At 35.2% G+C, this 21,291-nt stretch overlaps 1 protein-coding gene across 2 annotated transcripts in view; it reads right to left on the reverse strand.

Moving 5' to 3' along the window:
• EDIL3 (EGF like repeats and discoidin domains 3) overlaps positions 1–21,291 on the reverse strand; it is a 437,611-nt gene that overhangs the window by 288,904 nt on the left and 127,416 nt on the right. For both annotated transcript variants that reach the window (XM_007193039.2, XM_007193038.2), the window contains exon 2: positions 13,542–13,670. In XM_007193039.2, the coding sequence (XP_007193101.1) occupies positions 13,542–13,670 (129 nt within the window). The remainder of the gene's footprint in view (positions 1–13,541; positions 13,671–21,291) is intronic.

A 21,291-nucleotide genomic window follows, 5' to 3' on the forward strand; every position in this document is an offset into this window, starting at 1 on the left:
CCTCTAAAAACACTATTAAAGGGAAAAGTGAAAGAAAAAATGTCATTGGCATTATGGTGATTGGTAAATTTCATAAATGCCCCACTTCAATGTTTACTACATAATGACCTGATAACCAGAATGTCTGGCTGTGAGGTGAGACTTACCACAGAAGTTTTGGGTCAGGAAATCGTTGTGGAGATAATATAGCTCAACCTCCAGAGTTGAATAATTAATGGAAGCTGACCTCAGAGCCCAGAGCATGTTGTGTGATGCACCCTGATTTATGCCATTTATGCCATTCAATCAATGACATTGATTGAAATAGAGCTGAGTTGACACAAACAACATGTGTCTTGTTGTTGAAAATATGTAGTAGCTACTGTGTTGATGTGTAGCAGTAATGAGTTCTATACTCAATTGCTCTCTAAGATTTGGATGAAGCACTTGGGGGTCTGATTTCTCAATTAAATTTTTACCACGTAGAGACATTGTGGGGATTTATCAACATACTATGCAAAGAAGGTGCTAATTCTTACTTGAAATTTGCTATATTTTCCCAGGATTAGTACTTAAGAAAACATCCTTATCTGTGGTTCTATCTTTTACTGAGGAACTGAAATTGTGTCCTCCTACTTTATTTTCCAAGCTTTGATTAAAATAAAATAAACAGAAAATATTGATTATTGTCCATTTTAAATCATAGTTCAGTGAATTTTATTCTTTCAGAGGGAAAAATTAAATTCTGAAAAGGATTCTGCCCCAATTCTCTCTCATTATATGACTTATTTAAAAATTATGTGTTGCCACTGTCCTTTAAGTAATATGGATTACAGAATTTGCCTTCACATAAATACTTTGATATATGTTGAAAAATAAATTGTCCTAGAGTACAAAGTTACCTTAAGGTGTCACCCAGTTTTCCTATGACTTCAGGCCAAATAAGCCTTCACACACAATGATGTCTACTTGAAACTCCTTGAGAAAAGTTTCATGCCTTCTATTTCATTGTAGTAACCCTTATGCTTTACTCTAGTAATTTCTTGTAACAAACAGTAGGAGCCTAGCACATAGTAGGTGCCAATAAGATTTGTTGATCAATCTAATTTACTAATATTAAAAACTACAGGGGGTTCTAATAGTTTTAAGAAATAAATATCAACCTATCAAAATACAAATTTCAATGAATTCTTAATGCTTCATCTCTTTCTCTTCATTCATGTAACTAATGGTAAGTGGAAAGAAGAGAGCAAATGTACCCTCATTCATCCAAGAGCCTTTCACTTTCCATTAAAGTCATAATAATCTTTCCCCCACTTCCTACCTTTATCGAACCTTCTTAGGCTTTCCTTACCGAGTCATTCTAAGTTTGTTCCATACTCTAGATGCTCTAGAGCCATTTTTAAGGTTTCTTTGATAAAATGCCTGCTCCCTCTCTCATTGGTCTTACTTTTAGAGAATAGCCTTTTCCTCACAGTTTTTACCAAACTGGACTTTCTGTATGCCTATCTATAGTTTGTCCTTTTTAAATGATTTATGCCCTTATATAATAACTGTTTAAGTGAAAATAAAAGGGGATGTAGTCTTCATATGGTAATTAAAAAATATATTTGATAGGACAACAATCTTTTCTTTTGCTCTCCAAGTGTATTTTTCTTCTCTAATTATATAAATCAAATAACTCCAAATCTACATTACTGTGATTAAGTAGATCTAAGCCCATTAAGCTTTCTTTTCATTAAAAAAACCAACATGATAAACTGTTTACCTTTCCTATACAATACTTATGATAGTAAAGATTCTCAAATAACTCTTATCCCAACCATTTACTTTTAAGAATTTAGTCTAAAGAGACAATGGTGAATGTACACAAAATTTAGTTAGAAGAATATGTACCAAAATGTTTATAATAGAGGAAATTTGCAAGTAACTTATATGTTCAAAAATAGGGGCTGATACAGATTCCCAACAAACACATGAAAGGATGCTCAACATCACTAATCATTAGAAAAATGTAAATCAAAACTACAATGAGATATCACCTCACACCAGTCAGAATGGCCATCATCAGAAAATCTACAAACAATAAATGCTGGAGAGGGTGTGGAGAAAAGGGAACACTCTTACACTGTTGGTGGGAATGTAAATTGATACAGCCACTATGGAGAACAGTATGGAGGTTCCTTAAAAAACTAAAAATAGAACTACTATACGACCCAGCAATCCCACTACTGGGCATATACCCTGAGAAAACCATAATTCAAAAAGAGTCATGTACCACAATGTTCATTGCAACTATATTTACAAGAGCCAGGACATAGAAGCAACCTAAGTGTCCATTGACAGATTGAATGGATAAAGAAGATGTGGCACATATACACAATGGAATATTACTCAGCCATAAAAAGAAACGAAATTGAGTTATTTGTTGTGAGGAGGATGGACCTAGAGTCTGTCATAAAGAGTGAAGTAAGTCAGAAAGAGAAAAACAAATAAATATGGAATCTAAAAAGAAGAAAAAATGGTTTTGAAGAACCTAGGAGCAGGACAGGAATGAAGACGCAGATGTAGAGAATGAACTTGAGGACATGGGGAGGGGGAAGGATAAGCTGGGATGAAGTGAGAGAGTGGCATGGACATATATACACTACCAAATGTAAAGTAGGTAGCTAGTGAGAAGCAGCTGCATGGCACAGGGAGATCAGCTCGGTGCTCTGTGTCCACCTAGAGGGGTGGGATAGGGAAGATGGGAGGGAGGTGCAAGAGGGAGGAGATATGGGGAGGTATGTATACGTATAGCTGATTCACTTTGTTATACAGCAGAAACTAACACACCATTGTAAAGCAAATATACTCCAACAAAGATGTTAAAAAAAAATAGGGGCTGGCTGAATAAAATGAAGGCAAGTGATGGAATGTTAGCCTGATATTTTAAATAATGTCAGGAAAGAATTTTTTATGAAATGGAAAGATTTTAATTTCATATCCTAAGTGAAAAAGAATCATCAAAGAATATGCTATGTATAGTATGTTTTATGCACACATATATATACACATAAACACATGTAGACAATTTTGTATAAAGGTGTCAATTTAAATTGCTATCACTCTTTATATGACTGTATATGGCTATAGATACAGACATAGATAGAACTTTAGATGTAGGTAAATGATAGAAAAGATAATGAAAGTATATATAACCTAGGATTATGATACTTTTTATTTACTTCTTTTATTTTATATTTCCTAAGTTTTCTTCTTTATTACTCTTGTAATGAAATCAATAATTCTATGTAAAATATAAATTCTTAAATATAGCTGGCTATGTCAAGATAAAAACAATGCACACACTGTTCAATTTTCTTCCTGTTAGTGGTATTTAGCAACTCAACCTAAATTATGTTTTCATTTTCTTGTTTCTATTGTAATCATAGGAAGAAGATTTTGTTCATTCTCCAGCAACATATCAATTTCCCTGAAATGATAAGATTTTAACACCTTGTCACAATTTGTTAAAAACAATGTTATTTTTTAATGACTTGCTCTGTTTAGGATATAGTGGGTTGATGGGTACTTAATTCAATTGAAAGGAAACAAACAATAGCTATAATTGTTAAAATCAAGCAATAGATTAATGGTGAAAAATCAATGAAGAAGATAAAACCAAGTAACAGTATAGAAGGTTTTAAAGATTGTTGGGCATGTTTTCTCTATTTTATAAGTCATTTGCAAGTCTCCTGTAGACCTCTTTTCCATTAAATTGGAAGAGAAAAATTTCCCAGAGTTTAATGCTAAATATGTCATTTAGCCTATCACTTTAAAATAGTAATTTTCATAAATATGCAGAATTGTACATTTTGGTAGTGCCACAACTGACTTCATGACACTCCACTTGGAATCTGAATAAAAGGAAAAATTAATGTCACTTTGCATTTTCACTTTTCTAATTTCTTCAATGTATTTCCTTAAAATAAACAGAAAATAATCAAGCTTTTCCTTTTAAAAGTTTTTAATTTTTCCTCCCTTATGAAAAATAGAGGATTTTTTTGGATAAAAATCAGTGTTACTAAAATTTTTGTATTCATAGCTAGTAACATAAAAATAAATATCCACAAACATATCTATATGTTTACCAACTTTTTGCACTGCCAATAAAAACTGTTAAAAAATCAAATAAAGAGAAAAGCAACTAACATTCTATGGTAAATTATAAAACTGGCTATAAATTCTTCCCCTTCTTGCATCCTCGCCTTTGCAATATGAAGCGGCAAATCCTCCCATCAAAACTGTCGTTAGCTAATGTGACACAGGCTGAGGTTTGATAAGTGCTTGTAATTGTGATTTGATCTTTCTCACTGCTCTTGGGACCTTCCCACCACCACTATGTAAGGAAGCTTGATCTATCAGAGACAAGCCATACTAGCCAAGCCATCTTCAACTATCCAGTACCAGTGAACCAGAATACCACTTAAGTGACTTTCAGAATTGTGAGATGAATTGTTGTTGTTTAAAGCCGCTAAATTTGTGATTTGTTAAGCAGAAAAAGCTTAATGATACACATCTACTATCCCTTCATTCACGAAGTATTTATTCCGGTTTAAATGGTATACATCAAAAAAGAATTAATTTGTTACATTGTCTTTTCCTGAAAATAAAAGCCTTACCACAAATTGGCACTCATCTTTTGACTGGGCAAGAGAGGATATCTGTACTTGATATTTTCTGAAGTCCTTTGATGTTATATATGTGTTTTCTGAGGTTAGTATATAAATGTTAGGGCTTGGAATTGCAAGCTAACAAACTCTGATTATTATAATTAATAGTAAATTAGAACCACTTTAAAATTAATAAGCTGGTTTATAAGCTACATTATAGAAATTTAAATATATATAAAACAAAATTATTTTTCTATAATATATGCAAAATAAACGGCAAAACATTTCCCTTAAATTATTAATTCTGTCATCTTAAGTGTATAATTCTATTTATAAGAACACATATTTAGTCATTTTTATTAACAAAAAAGTAAGTAAACATAACTCTGAAAATAAATGCCTTTGACTCTTATTGACTGAGAAATTTCTAAGCTATCATCCATGGACTAGCAGCTTTTGAGAAACTATTTTAGTGTATGCAGAATAGCTCTCATTATGATAATTTCTAGAAATATGGATTCAATCATGAGCTACCTTTCCTTAGTCCAAGAAGTAATCTTAAGGGGAAAAAAAATGACAATTACTCATAATTTCATCTAATATATGAATAATTTAACCGAAATTTACCAAACCTCTCATTTGGTAAACAAAGTTCAGAAATCTAAAAGTAGCCTCACTCTACCCAAGAGATCTACTTAAAGCTTATCAATATTCTGATATTTCATGCTCACTAACGAGAAGTCTTTTAGACAGACTCAGTCTCTACTACAATACTTGAAATTCTGACACCGGTCATCTTCTAAAAGATAAACATGAATATGGTTATGCATGGTGCAAGACGTACAGTGGAAATTGGTGTGTATTTTTTTTTTTTTTAATTTTTACGAGATACTTCGTGTTTCTGGGGCAAATGTAACCAATTTCTCATAACGAAATGGAAGCAGAAGGATAGATTAGCAGTGATGAGAGCTGAGGGCCACAAATTTAAAAGAACCCGAATTCATGTTAGAAAATGGATACCAATTACCGAAGGGAAATAAGTTTCAATGTAGAACGATAGAAGAGGACAGGAGAAGACAGAACAGGATAAAGCACCTTCATGTTTATTAATTTTTGTCTAAATGAGAAAACCTGATTAGAAGCCAATGAAATGACAGACAGGATAAAGAGGAAGAACTAGAAATGAAATGATATGCTGTTTCCCTATACTGAACTACTCTCAGAAACACAGGTACTTTGAATTCTTTCTAAAAGTGATGATGGATTTTAAATTACTACAAAATTCCAATGTTTATGTCCTCTGTTGTCAGACTGATAGTTTTAATAGGTTAAGCGTATGCTAAATATCATTAAAATATCTATATGAGTCATCTGATTTAGTTTATTCTTAGTAAAACACAAGCTTAGGTTTTATATCATATTTCTGAATCATAATGCCATTATAGTTCTATTTTAAAGGAAAAACCCCCTTGGCCCAAATTCCTCTTTAGTTACTGTCATCACTCTGCCATCTGTATGCAATGAAGGTATCTCAGCTCTTCTCTCTGTTCAAACATCAACCTTTCAGTCTTTCCTGATAGTCCTATCCAAAAATAACCTCCTTTTATTCTACCTCACACTTGTCTTTATTTTTTTAATAGAGCTTACCATGATAAGTGTAGTGGTTTACTGTCTAGTTCCCCTTTTGACTAGAAGATTTGTGAAGGCAAAGCCTCTTTTTTAATGGTCATTTCCTCACTGCCAGGAAGAGTGTCTAACACATAGTATGTGCTTGCTAAATATTTGATGGATGGGCAAATGAATAAATTGATGAATGTTTGTTATAGTCATTTTTAAAACTTAAAGACTACTTTTTACAGCAGTTTTAGATTCACAGCAAAATAGAGGAAGTTATAGAGATTTCCCATATGGTCTCTGACCTTGCACAAGCACCTCTCCCATTATCACCACTCCCCACCAAAATGGTAAATTTGCTACAACTGATGAATGTACCTTTACCCATCATAATCATCCAAAGTCTATAGGTTGCATTAGGGCTTACTCTTGGTGTTGTACATTGCATGGGTTTGGACAAGTGCAGAGTAACATGTATCCAATGTTACAGTATCATACAGAGTATTTTCATTGCCCTAAAATCTTTGCTCTATTGCTATTCATCCCTACCACCCTGCCCCAGCATCCACTGATCTTTTTACTGTCCCCAGTTCTGCCTTTCCCAGAAGGTCATAGAGTTGGATTCATACAGTATGTAGTCTTTTCAAACTGGCTGTTTCACTTAGTCATATGCATTTAAGCTTCCTCCATGTCTGTTCATGATTTGATAGTTCATTTTTTAAAGAGCTGAATAATACTCCATTGTCTGGATGTACCACAGTTTATGTATTCACATACTGAAGGACATCTTGGTTGCTTCCAAGTTTTGTCAGTTACAGATAAAACTGCTATAAGCATCCGTGTGTACGTTTTTGCGTGGACATAAGTTTCCAATTCTTTTGGTAAATACCAAGGAGCATGATAGCTGGATCACATGGTAAGAGTATGTTTTGCTTTGTAAGAAACTGCCAAACTATTTTCCAAAATGGCTGCACCATTTTTGCATTCTCACCAGCAGTGAATGAGAGTTTCTACTGCTCTACATGCTTTCCAGCATTTGGTGTTGTCAGTGTTCTAGATTTTGGTCATTCTGATAGGTGTGTAGTGGTATCTCGTTGTTTTAATTTGCATTTCCCTGATGACACATGGTGTGGGACATCTTTTCATATGTTTATCTGCCATCTGTATGTCTTCTTTGGTGAGGTGTTTTTTAAGGCTTTTGGCTCATTTTTTTAAATCAAGCTGCTTGCTTTCTTATTGTTGAGTTTTAAGAGTTCTTTGTATATTTTCGAGAAGAGCCAAGATTTTTTTTGGAGAACAGCTGTTTTTTCCAAATATACTCGCCCAGTTTGTGGCTTACCTTCTCATTCTCTTGACACTGTCTTCCACAGAGCAGAAGTTTGATAAAGCCCAGCTTATGAATTCTTTCTTTCATGGATTATGTCTTTGGTGTTATATTAGAAAAGTTATCTTCATACTCAAAGTCTTCTAGATTCTCTCTCATGTTATTTCCTAGGGGTTTTATAGTTTTGCACTTTACATTTAGGTCTATGATCCATTTTTTTAAATTGAAATATAGTTGATTTATAGTGCTGAGTTAATTTCTGCTGTACAGCAAAGTGATTCAGTTATACATATTATACACACACACACACACACACACACACACACACACATATATATATATACACACACACATATGTGGTCCATTTTGAATTAACTTTCTGTGAAGGGCATCTATGTCTATATTCATTTTTTTGCATGTGAATGTCCAGTTGTTCCAGCACCATTTGTAGAGAAGACTCCCTTTGCTCCATTGTATTGCCTTTGTTCCTTTGTCAATGACCAGTTGACTATATTAATATATATCTATTTCTGAACTCTCCATTCTGTTCCATTGATCTATTTGTCTATTGTTTCTTGATACCACACTGTCTTGAGTACTATAGCATTACAGTAAGTCTTGAAGTCAGGTATTATCATTCCTCCAACTTTGTTCTTCTCCTCTAATATTCTGCTGGCTATTCTGTATCTCTTGCCTCTCCATATAAGCTCTTGAATCAGTTTGTTGATATGTACAAAATAACTTCTTGAGATGTTGATTGGGATTGCTTGAATCTATAGATCAATTTGGGAAAAACTGACATCTTGACAATACTAAGTCTCCCTATCCATGAACACAAATACCTCTCCATTTATTTAGCTCTTCTTTGATTTCATTCATCAGAGTTTTAAATATCTAATTATTTAATTTTTGTGGACGCTAACGTAAATAGTACTATGTTTTTTAATTTCAGATTCCACTTGTTCATTGCGGTTATATAGGAAGATGATTTACTTTTGTATATTAACCTTGCATCCTGTAACTTTGCTATTAATCCTCATTAGTTCCAGGAGGATTTTTTTTTGTTGACTCTAGGATTTTCTAAATGATTATGTCATCTGTGAACAAAAACAACTTTATTTCTTCCTTTCCAATCTGTATACTTTTATTTCCTTTACTTGTCTTATTGCATTAGATAGCACTTCCAGTACAATATTAAAATGGAGTGGTGGGAGGGGCCATCCTTGCCTTGTTTCTGATCTTAGTGGGAAAGCTTTGAATTTCTCATCATTAAGTATGATGGTAGCTGTAGGTTTTTTATAGATATTCTTTATCAAGTTGAGGAAGTTCCCCTGTATTCCTAGCTACTTTTTAAAAAATTTCCTCTAAATCTTCCATGTGCCACAACCTAGCTCTTTCCTCACACCTCCAGCAAAATTGATCTTGGCAAGATCATCCATAAGTCACATGTAATCAATGTAAGTGTTTACCTTGGTCAACTTCTCCACAGTATTTGACATTGCTGACCACCTATTCCTGTCTACCCTTAACTTTTGGGGCACAACCCTTTCCTGGTTTCTCTTCTATCTCCCTAACTACTCCTTCTCAGTCTTCTTTATAGCTTTTACTTTCTCTACCTATTGCTTAATTGTTGATGAACCTCTCATCAGTTTCCATTTCTTGGTCTTCTCTTCTTTTCACAAGTTATTCTGCTTCTGGACAGATTCATACAGTCCCTGAGCTTAAATCACTGTCTGTATAATTATGACTTCCAAATCTATGCCGGACTTCTTTACGAATGTCTAGCAGATTCCTCAAATTCAGTATGTGAAATACTCAACTCATTTTCTGCCTTCCAATCCAGTGTATCCTCAATTTTCACTGTCTCAGTAAATGGACCCAAGTTGCTCAGGCCAGAAATTTGAGATGTTTCTTCTTTACTCCTCCCTTTATGCAAACCCCTTTTATCCAGTAACCCCATAAGTCATGAAAATTTATCTGTTGTATCCTTTAAATACTTACTGACTCTCTCCTCTCCATCCTCTTTGTTACTACACTGACCCAGGCTAAGATCATCAAGTCTGACCTGGTCTCTGCAGTAGCCTACAAATTGTCCCCTGCCATACTCTGCTCTAATTTTTTCCCCATATTGCAGTGACAGTGATATTCTAAAAGTACAAATCCTCTCTATTACTCTTAGAATGAAGTCCAAATTCCACAAAACATCATGCAACCCTGCAGAATCCGCCACCATCACCATCTCCAGACTCATTAATGGCCATCATGTCTCTCCCCTTTTAAGCCACAGTAAATTTCTTTCAGTTCATGGAATTATGACTTTTCTTATATCCTGGTTTTCCTAAAAATTATTTCCTCTGTCTGGAATACTTTTAGCTTTCTGCCTGGTAGATTAAACTTATTTTTTAGAATTATGTCAAAATATTATTTTTTTCAGGTAGGCATGCATTCTCGGACACCTAGCTTAAAAGAGGACACCTGCTTTATATTCTAATGGCTCCACCTACTTCTCCTATCACAATACCCATCATATTTATCTACTTATTTATTTATCTGCTTTCCTAGCTAAACAGTAATTCTGGTAAATTTGTTTACCAATGCATCTCTACCATTAGGTAACTACTACTTAGTCAGTGTTAAATAAGTATTTCTTTAAGAATAAATGAAAACTAAGATTTTATTTTTTTTTAAAGTCAATCACTTACTCTGTCCTCTTTGGTTGCATTAATATACTATGTAATTGAGTTTTAAAATTTATATTTGTTATTAGTTTACAGAAATACTCTGATAGCATACAGAGGAGAATTATACCATGGCACTTGGACAATTTAATAATTCCCAAGGTTTCCATATATGAATGTTAGAATGTTCACTAGTAATAGAAATTTTTCTGTGAAATAAATGTGTCAATATTTGGCTCCAAACTACACAGTGCCATTCAAGAACGTGAGCAAGTAACTGGGAAGTAATTAGGGTCTTAACCACATGGTGCTTATCTAGCAGTCCCCTGGAGAAGGTGGCATTGTCCACTGCACGTCTATGCAAACACTGGTAAATCTGGCTCATGTCTTCAAATCAGAGGATGCTAACTAGGCTTTTTTCCTTTCCTTTGTTCATAGAGGTGCTTTCCTATAGCCTTTTGTGGATATCAGAAGGGAGTTTTCATAACTCTAAGAGGCTAAGAACATCACGGTCTATAGGTATGTCTGTATGATAGGGATGTGTGTGTGTGCTGGGGGGGGGCAGACAAAGAGACAGGGAGTGATAGAGAGAGATAAAGTATGGATATTGGAGTACACAGCCAGATCAAGAATTAAGTACAAAGAAGAGCAATGCTGCCTAGTGAATGAAGTTCACAAATCTGAGCAAGTTAATTTCTCCAAACTTCCACAGGTAGCATAGGAATGTAAGTGATGTGAGGATTGGTCACAAAGGGAGTAAAGTGTTTTGTGCTTACCTGACACTAGATGCTTTGAGAGGGAAGAGTAAAAGTCCAAAAATGGATGAGGCTCTCTTTGAAATAAGTAGCGTCAAGAACTTATAATAAGGCTACTGCAAAGTAATGAAGTTTGAGGTAAAATCAAGAATCAACTTTTATCTCTGAGAGTGGCATAGGTTTGAAATTCCCCTCTCCAAATGCACTACAATAGAGTATATTTTTGATTGTAGAATAAATAGAGTAATAATAATTTTTAAAGTTAGATCAAAATGCAAGTTTTAATAAGGTGATTTAGAACTTCATATGATCACAAAATATATATGGTTCAAAAAGGCTAGCAGCATATCTCCATCTTTGCAAGGATTAATGTTAAAGTAAAAATACAGCAATGGTGACAGTTCAACTCTTTTGTCTTTTATGATATCACATCAAAATACCTATAGCTTTTGAGGTTTTTCTGGTATAAAATTCTAGTACTACACTCTGCTCTTCTGCACTGGTGCTACCCAACAGCACGGAAACAACAACAGCAATGTCCCAGAAATGTTCCAGAAAAGTGGTAGATTTTTTTAAATTAAAAAGGCAGGATTGTCTTTAATGATCTAACGTTCATATATTTGTACCAATAATTAGTTTTAAAGACACAAAAAAAATAAGGTAGGCTGGATATTAAAGGCATTGCTAGTAAGTATTTTTATTCAATAAATACTTAGTATTCCCTGATTATATGCAAGAGTTAACAAAGAGGTAGAAGAAATGTGAGGTGTTTTAATAACAGAGAATAATGAATCTAAGTAAAACTTAATTCTATAAGCACTTGATTTCTCAAAGTCTCATTGAACTAAGAGGAATATGGCAGTATGTTTAGATTTTAAAGTGTTGCAGCCTATAGTATCATTCTTCTGATAAAATGAAAAATGTTGAATTAATGTTTAAAAATATGGCCCGAAGTATTCAAGTATTTAGTTCAAAATTCTATAAAGATACTGGTTTCTTAATTAGTTAAACACATTTGCCTCTTCAGTTCCAGATTTGGCCCTTACAAAGTAGCAACAAAAACATTACATACTACAAATCTAAGGCACTGCCGATTTGGGGTCAGTGGGCTTAAAATATAACTCTAAATTTTTATTCTATTCATATATTCCTGTTGGGAATATTTATCATTCTAATTTTCTTCAGAGATATAGACTTTTGTGAGGATAGAATTCTCATATTAAACTCTGAAACTCACTGTACATATTTGGAGACTTGGTCAAAGTGGTTACAACAGTTTTATTTCTATGGCACTGAATCAAATCCCCTAAAATAGCAGCAAGTTAATAAAAGCCTTAAAAGAGAATTGTCTTTGAAATGAATCAAATGAACATAGTACTTTTCAGCAATAATATAATTAACTTTTTTGAATGTAATACATTCATACCAATGTGACATAAAAATAAAAGTAAAACACATTTAAAAAATAAAGCACACTAAAATGCAATTAATAGTGGCCAAAAATGGCTAGTTAGTGGTTTTATTTAATTATTCTTTCATTCATTCAACCAAGTTATTGGGTATTGGGCTCCTACTACACATAAAGGAACTAGTTAGGTGCATTAGATACAATGGTGAGTAACTCACACTGATCCCTTCCTGTAGACAGAACTACTTTCCTTCTTGAAAACTATTTTTGAAAAGCTATGGACATCTCTGACTTTTCCAAGGTTTATGCTGGCTGACTGAACTTTAATCCAATACATGTTTGGCTTTCCTATATTGAACAGATATAGGTCACTTTTTTCTTCTTTGTATTGACATGAAAAAAATTTTCTTCCAACTTAACCATGGTATTACTTTTAAACAGAGAAAAAAATCTCTATACAAATTTATGTAGTGTTAAGTTATTTAAAGTACCGATATCTTCTTAATGGAGAACTATTTGGAAATTATGGAAGCTACCCTGAATCCACAACTATACATGCCAATGAAGTACTTCACAGATGAAAAACATTTTGAAATGTGATCACTGACTAATATCTGCCAAGCGTGTTTTTGAGACTTTGAAGAACAATGCAGCTGGAATATTTTTTCTTTCATCATGTATTTATAGTCTTAGAAAAGTTATGATTAGAACAGCTACAAAATACTGATGAATATTTTCAATCACTAAAATAAGTTCTATTTTATTCAGAGTGACTATCTAACTTGAATAAATTGACTTGGGAATTGCTTTCCAGTGAAAATAAAATTTAAATGTATATTAATATTAGAAAAATAAATTTATTATATTCAAGTAGTACATGTAGTGCCTTTAAAGTATAATGTTAATCACTAAAATATATTTTTAAATTTTTTGAGAGCACTATGAATAAAAATATACTTTAAATATAAAATAAAAATGTTAAACTTGAGAGGCCTACAGAGGAGTTAACTAATTAGCAACACGTAAGAATCTTATACAGAGTACCCATAATGCACTGACAGCCAAATTTGTCAGTCACTCATGAAAACAAAGAGGATAACTATTGAAATGCTTAAATCTTACACTTACCAACCTCCACAACACTAGAACAATTGGGATCTGTGAAGCCATCTGGGCACTTGCAGGAAAAGGAATCATCAGACAATCCTGGCACACAGATACCTCCATTTTCACACGGATTGTGATCACAAATATCACCTGAGGAACAAAGAAACAGATATTGATTGACTTTTCTTGCCTTAGGCAGTGAACTGTACTATTTCACATACCCCACTCATCTTCCTTCGGTAAAGTCACCATAGTACTTAGATTTACAGGTAAGGTAGGCAAGACCCATTTGAAACCATGTGCTTCTAAGAGAGATGGTATGTAACATGGTAAAAATTAAATTTTACAATTCAAACACTGCATATTGAATTGCATACTAAAAGCGATTAACTCAGGTTGGGTCCCTTCATTACATGTAAATGAAATATTGTCTAATTTGTTAAAGAAGACTAACTGAAATATCAGTGGTTGACTGGTTTATTAATTATTCCAATAAATAACCTATCTATATCCACACGCTTTGCCCTGTAACTTTGCAATTTCTCTCAATAAAGGGGTGGGGTTTATTTCTTGATCCCTAGAGTCTGGGCTTGTCCATGTGACTTGCTTTGGCCAATAGGATGTTAGGAGACCTGAAGTCGGCTGAGGTTTGAAAAAACACTTGAATATTTCTGCTTCCTCTCTTAGAACCCTGCAACCGCCCTGAGAATAAAATCTCTCTCTTGCTTGAGAGAGTTGAGAGAAACAAGGGAGGAAAGAGAAATAAGTTGTGCGGTAACAAAAACCTAAAATATGTGGCCTTGGCTTTGATACTGGTGGCAGATGGAATCCGGAAAAGCACTGAAAGAATGGCTACAGGAGGCTAGAAGAAGGGCTCTCCCTGCTATACAGAGAGAAGCAGTTGGTAAAACTATCACCTGAGGATACTTGGTTGATAGAGAATGTACCTAATAAACTTTTGTATATGAGTAATGAGATTTGTAGGCAGAATGTTAAAGTGTCACTTGACTCTTAATAGCTGTATCTGATAAGGCACTACAAGAAAGAGACATGCTAAATAAAGAACTGATGACTTTGAAAGTAAAGAAAAGGAATAGAAGGCACCACGACTTGCGATAGAAAATAATTTCTCAACTCCAGCCTCTCAAACCAGTGAAAGATCAAATCCAGAGCTTTGTCAGAAAGATGGCCTCAACATAAATATAAAATGAAGGATGTAGCTACAAGACCTTTGTGAAAACATTTCATATACTTCAGGTGTAGCCTGAAAGAATCTCTCAAATAAAAAAGGAATTCTAGAAATCTTAAGGATGTTATCCCTGAGCAGCCTTAAAATACACAAAGCAGCACTGATTAAGTCTGGAGTGAAAAACAGGCTTCAGAGAGTCACGGGTGTGCCTTTATTTATTTATTTTTTAAACATCTTTACTGCACTATAATTGCTTTACAATGTGGTGGTAGTTTCTGCTGTATAACAAAGTGAATCAGCTATATGTATACATATATCCCCATTTCCCTTCCCTTTTGCACCTCCCTACCACCCTCACTTGCCAACCCTCTAGGTGGTCATGAAGCACCAAGCTGATCTCCCTGTGCTATGCAGCTGCTTCCCACTAGCTATCTATTTTACATTTAGTAGTGTATATACGTCAGTGCTACTCTCTCATTTCGTCCCAGCTTACCCTTCCCCTTCACATGTCCTCAAGTCCATTTTCTATGTCTGCATCTTTATAAATGTCCTGTCTCTAGGTTCATCAGAACCTTTTTTGGTTTTTTTTTTTGATTCCATATATATGTGTTAGCATACAGTATTTGTTTTTCTCTTTCTCACTTACTTCACTATGTATGACAGACTCTAGGTCCAACCACCTCACTACAAATAACTCAATTTCGTTTCTTTTTATGGCTGAGTAATATTCCATTGTATATATGTGCCACATCTTCTTTATCCATTCAACTGTCGATGGGCATTTAGGTTGTTTCCATGTCCTGGCTATTGTAAATAGTGCTGCAATGAACATTGTGGTACATGTCTGTTTTTGAATTATAGTTTTCTCAGGGTATATGCCCAGCAGTGGAATTGCTGGGTCATATGATAGCTTTATTTTTAGTTTTTTAAGGATCCCCATACTGTTCTCCATAGTGGCTGTATCAATTTACATTCCCACCAATAGTGCAAGAGGGTTTCCTTTTCTCCACACCCTCTCCAGCATTTATTGTTTGTAGCTTTTTGATGATGGCCATTCTGACTGGTGTGAGATGATACCTCATTGTAGTTTTGATTTGCATTTCTCTAATGATTAGTGGTGTTGAGCATCCCTTCATGTGTTTGTTGGCAATCTGTATATCTTCTTTGGAGAAATGCCTGTTTAGGTCTTCCACCCATTTTTGGATTGGATTGTTTGTTTTTTTGATATTGAGCTGCATGAGCTGCTTGTATATTTTGGAGATAATCCTTTGTCAGTTGCTTCGTTTGCAAACATTTTCTCCCATTCTGAGGATTGTCTTTTCATCTTGTTTATGGTTTACTTTGCTGTGTACCTTTTAAGTTTCATTAGGTCCCATTTGTTTATTTTTGTTTTTATTTCCATTTCTCTAGGAGGTGGCTCAAAAAGGATCTTGCTGTGATTTCTGTCATAGAGTGTTCTGTCTAGGTTTTCCTCTAAGAGTTTTATAGTGTCTGGCCTTACATTTAAGTCTTTAATCCATTTTGAGTTTATATTTGTGTATGGTGTTAGGGAGTGTTCTGATTTCATCCTTTTACATGTAGCTGTCTAGTTTTCCCAGCACCACTTATTGAAGAGGTTGTCTTTTCTCCATTGTATATTCTTCCCTCCTTTATCAAAGGTAAGGTGACCATATGTGCGTGGGTTTATCTCTGGGCTTTCTATCCTGTTCCATTGATCTATATTTCTGTTTTTGTGCCAGTACCATACTGTCTTGATTACTGTAGCTTTGTAGTATAGTCTGAAGTCAGGGAGCCTGATTCCTCCAGCTCCGTTTTTCTTTCCCAAGATTGCTTTGGCTCTTCGGGGTCTTTTGTGTTTCCATACAAACTGTGAAATTTTCTGTTCTAGCGCTGTGAAAAATGCCATTGGTACTTTGGTAGAGATTGCACTGAATCTGTAGATTGCTTTCGGTAGTATAATCATTTTCACAATGTTGATTCTTCCAAACTGAGAACATGGTATATCTCTCGATCTGTTTGTACTGTCTTTAATTTCTTTCATCAGTGTCTTATAGTTTTCTGCATACAGGTGTTTTGTCTCCTTAGGTAGGTTTATTCCTAGGTATTTTATTCTTTTATGTTGCAATGCTAAACGGGAGTGTTTCTTTAATTTCTCTTTCAGATTTTTCATCGTTAGTGTATAGGAATGCAACAGATTTCTGTGCATTAATTTTGTATCCTGCTACTTTACCAAATTCATTGATTAGCTCTAGTAGTTTTCTGGTCACATCTTTAGGATTCTTTGTGTATAGTATCATGTCATCTGCAAACAGTGACAGTTTTACATTTTCTTTCCGATTTGGATTTTTTTTAGTTCTTTTTCTTCTCTGATTGCTGTGGCTAAAACTTCCAAAACTATGTTGAATAACAGTGGTGAGAGTGGGCAACCTTGTCTTGTTCCTGATCTTAGAGGAAACAGTTTCAGTCTTTTACCACTGAGAACAATGTTGGCTGTGGATTTGTCATATATGGCCTTTATTATGTTGAGATGGCTTCTCTCTATGCCTACTTTCTGGAGAGTTGTTGTCATAAATGGGTATCGAATTTTGTTGAAAGCTTTTTCTGCACCTATTGAGATTATCATATGGTTTTTATCCTTTAGTTTGTTAATATGGTGTATCACATTTATTGATTTGCATATATTGAAGAATACTTGCATTCCTGGGATAAACCTCACTTGATCATGGTGTATGATCCAGTTAATGTACTGTTGGATTCTGTTTGCTAGTATTTCATTGAGGATTTTTGCATCTATGTTTATCAGTGATATTGGCCTGTAGTTTTCTTTCTTTGTGACATTTTTGTCTCGTTTTGGTATCAGGGTGATGGTGGCCTTGTAAAATGAGTTTGGGAGTGTTCCTCCCTCTGCTGTATTTTGGAAGAGTTTGAGAAGGATAGGTGTTAGCTCTTCTCTAAATGTTTGATAGAATTCGCCTGTGGAGCCATCTGGTCCTGGGCTTTTGTTGGAAGATTTTTAATCACAGTTTCAATTTCAGTGCTTGCGATTGGTCTGTTAATATTTTCTATCTCTTCCTGGTTCACTCTCGGAAGGTTGTGCTTTCCTAAGAATTTGTCCATTTCTTCCAGGTTGTCCATTTTATTGGCATATAGTTGCTTGTAGTAATCTCTCATGATCCTTGGTATTTCTGCAGTGTCAGTTGTTACTTCTCTTTCATTTCTAATTCTGTTCATTTGAGTCTTCTCCTTTTTTTCTTGATGAGTCTGGCTAATGGTTTATCAATTTTGTTTATCTTCTCAAAGAACCAGCTTTTAGTTTTATTGATCTTTGCTATTGTTTCCTTCATTTTTTTTTTCATTTATTTCTGATCTGACCTTGATGATTTCTTTCCTTCTGCTAACTTTGGGGGTTTTTTGTTCTTCTTTCTCTAATTGCTTTAGGTGTAAGGTTAGGTTGTTTATTTCAGATTTTTCTTGTTTCTTGAGGTAGGATTGTATTGCTATTAACTTCCTCTTAGAACTGCTTTTGCTGCATCCCCTAGATTTTGGGTCATCATGTTTTCATTGTCATTTGTTTCTAGGTGTTTTTTTATTTCTTCAGTGATCTCTTGGTTATTTAGTAGTGTATTGTTTAGCCTCCGTGTGTTTGTATTTTTTACAGTTTTTGTCCTGTAATTGATATCTAGTCTCATAGCGCTGTGATAAGAAAAGATTCTTGATATGATTTCAATTTTCTTAAATTTACCAAGGCTTCATTTGTGACCCAAGATATGATCTATCCTGGAGAATGTTTCATGAGCACTTGAGAAGAAAGTGTATTCTGTTGTTTTTGGATGGAATGTCCTATAAATATCAATTAAGTCCATCTTGTCTAATGTGTCATTTAAAGCTTGTGTTTCCTTATTTATTTTCATTTTGAATGATCTGTCCATTGGTTAAAGTGGGGTGTTAAAGTCCCCTACTATGATTCTGTTACTGTCGATTTCCCCTTTTATGGCTATTAGCATTTGCCTTATGTACTGAGGTGCTCCTATGTTGGGTGCATGTATATTTATAATTGTTGCATCTTCTTCTTGGATTAATCCCTAGATCATTATGTAGTCTCCTTCTTTGTCTCTTGTAATAGTCTTTATTTTAAAGTCTATTTTGTCTGTTATGAGAATTGCTTCTCCAGCTTTCTTCTGATTTCCATTTGCATGGAATATCTTTTTCCATCCCCTCACCTTCAATCTGTATGTGTCCCTAGGTCTGAAGTAGGTCTTTGTAGACAACAGGTATATGGGTCTTATTTTTGTATCCATTCAGCCACTCTATGTCTTTTGGTTGGAGTATTTAATCCATTTACATTTAAGGTAGTTATTGATATGTATGTTCCTATTACCATTTTATTAATTGTTTTGGGTTTGTTAATGTAGGTCTCTTCCTTCTGTGTTTCCTGCCTAGAGAAGTTCCTTTAGCATTTGTTGTAAAGCTGGTTTGGTGGTGCTGTATTCTCTTAGCTTTTGCTTGCCTGTAAAGGTTTTAATTTCTCCATCAAATCTGAATGAGATCCTTGCTGGGTAGAGTAATCTTGGTTGTAGGTTTTTCCCTTTCATCACTTTAAATATGTCCTGCCACTCCCTTCTGGCTTGCAGAGTTTCTGCTGAAAGATCACCTGTTAACCTTAAGGGGATTGCTTTGTATATTATTTGTTGCTTTTCCCTTGCTGCTTTTAATATTTTTTCTTTGTATTTAGTTTTTGATAGTTTGATTAATATGTGTCTTGGCATGTTTCTCCTTGGATTTATCCTGTATGGGACTCTCTATGCTTCCTGGACTTCACTGACTATTTCCTCTCCCATGTTAGGGAAGTTTTCAACTATAATCTCTTCAAATATTTTCTCAGTCCCTTTCTTTTTCTCTTCTTCTTCTGGCACCCCTATAATTCAAATGTTGGTGCGTTTAATGTTGTCCCAGAGGTCTCTGAGACTGCTCTCAGTTCTTTTCATTCTTTTTTCTTTATTCTGCTCTGTGGCAGTTATTTCCACTATTTTATCTTCCTGGTGATTTATCCATTCTTCTGCCTCAGTTATTCTGTTATTGATTCCTTCTAGAGAATTTTAAATTTCATTTATTGTGTTGTTCATCACTGTTTGTTTGCTCTTTAGTTCTTCTAGGTCCTTGTTAAAATTTTCTTGTATTTTCTCTATTCTATTTCCAAGGTTTTGGATCATCTTTACTATCACTACTCTGAATTCTTTTTCAGGTAGACTGCTTATTTCCTCTTCATTTGTTTGGTCTGGTGGGTTTTTACCTTGCTCCTTCGTCTGCTGTGTGTTTCTGTGTCTTCTCATTTTGTTTAACTTACTGTGTTTGGGGTCTCCTTTTCACAGGGTGCAGGTTCGTAGTTTCTGTGGTTTTTGTTCTCTGCCCCTAGTGGGTGAGGTTGGTTCAGTGGCTTGTGCCGGCCTTCTAGTGGAGGGGACTAGTGCCTGTGTTCTGGTGGGTGGGGATGGATCTTGTCTTTCTGGTGGGCAGTGCCACATCCGGTAGTGTGTTTTGGGGTGTCTGTGAACTTATTATGATTTTAGGCAGCCTCTCTGCTAATGGGTAGGGTTGTGTTCCTGTCTTGCTAGTTGTTTGGCATATGGCATCCAGCACTGGAGCTTGCTGGCCATTGGGTGGAGCTGGGTCTTATGTTGAGACGGAGATCTCTGGGAGAGCTCTTGCTGACATATTACGTGGGGCCGGGAGATCTCGAGTGGTCCAATGTCCTGAACTCGGCTCTCCCACCTCAGAGGTTCAGGCCTGACACCTGGCTGAAGCACCAAGACCCAGTCAGCTACATGGCTCAGAAGAAAAGGAAGAAAAAAAAGGACGAAAAATAAAATTGAATAAAATTAAATTTAAAAAAAATTTTAAAATACAATAAAATTTAAAAAAAAATAATAAATTTACAAAAAGAAAAAAGAAGAGAGCAACCAAACCAATAAACAAATCCACCAATGATAACAAGCACTAAAAGCTAAACTAAGATAAACATAAAAATCAGAAACAAATCAGTCACAGAAAGCAAACCCCAAGTCTACAGTTGCTCCCAAAGTCCACCGCCTCAATTTTGGGAACATTCATTGTCTATTCAGGTATTCCACAGATGCAGGGTACATCAAGTTGATTGTGGGGATTTAATCCACTGCTCCTGAGGCTGCATGGAGAAATTTCCCTTTCTCTTCTTTGTTCGCAGAACTCCTGGGGTTCAGCTTTGGTTTTTGCCCCACCTCTGCATGTAGGTCGCCCTCAGGCATGTTTCCTGCCCAGACAGGAGGGTGTTAAAGCAGCGGCTGATTAGGGTTCTCTTGCTCACTCAGGCCAGGGAGAGGGAGAGGTATGGTAGTCATAATTGGAATGCGGGGTGAACCTGTGGCAGCAGAGGCCAGCTTGACATTGCAGCAGCCTGAGGCGTGCCATGTGTTCTCCCAGGGAAGTGGTCCCTGGATCTTGGGATCCTGGCTGTGGCATGCTGCACAGACTCCCGGGGGGGTCAGGGTGTGTGGATAGTGACCTGTGCTTGCACACAGTATTTTTGGTGGCAGCGGCAGCAGCATT

Source organism: Balaenoptera acutorostrata, chromosome 2 (genome assembly GCF_949987535.1).
Source record: "Balaenoptera acutorostrata chromosome 2, mBalAcu1.1, whole genome shotgun sequence".
Taxonomy (NCBI): domain Eukaryota; kingdom Metazoa; phylum Chordata; class Mammalia; order Artiodactyla; family Balaenopteridae; genus Balaenoptera; species Balaenoptera acutorostrata.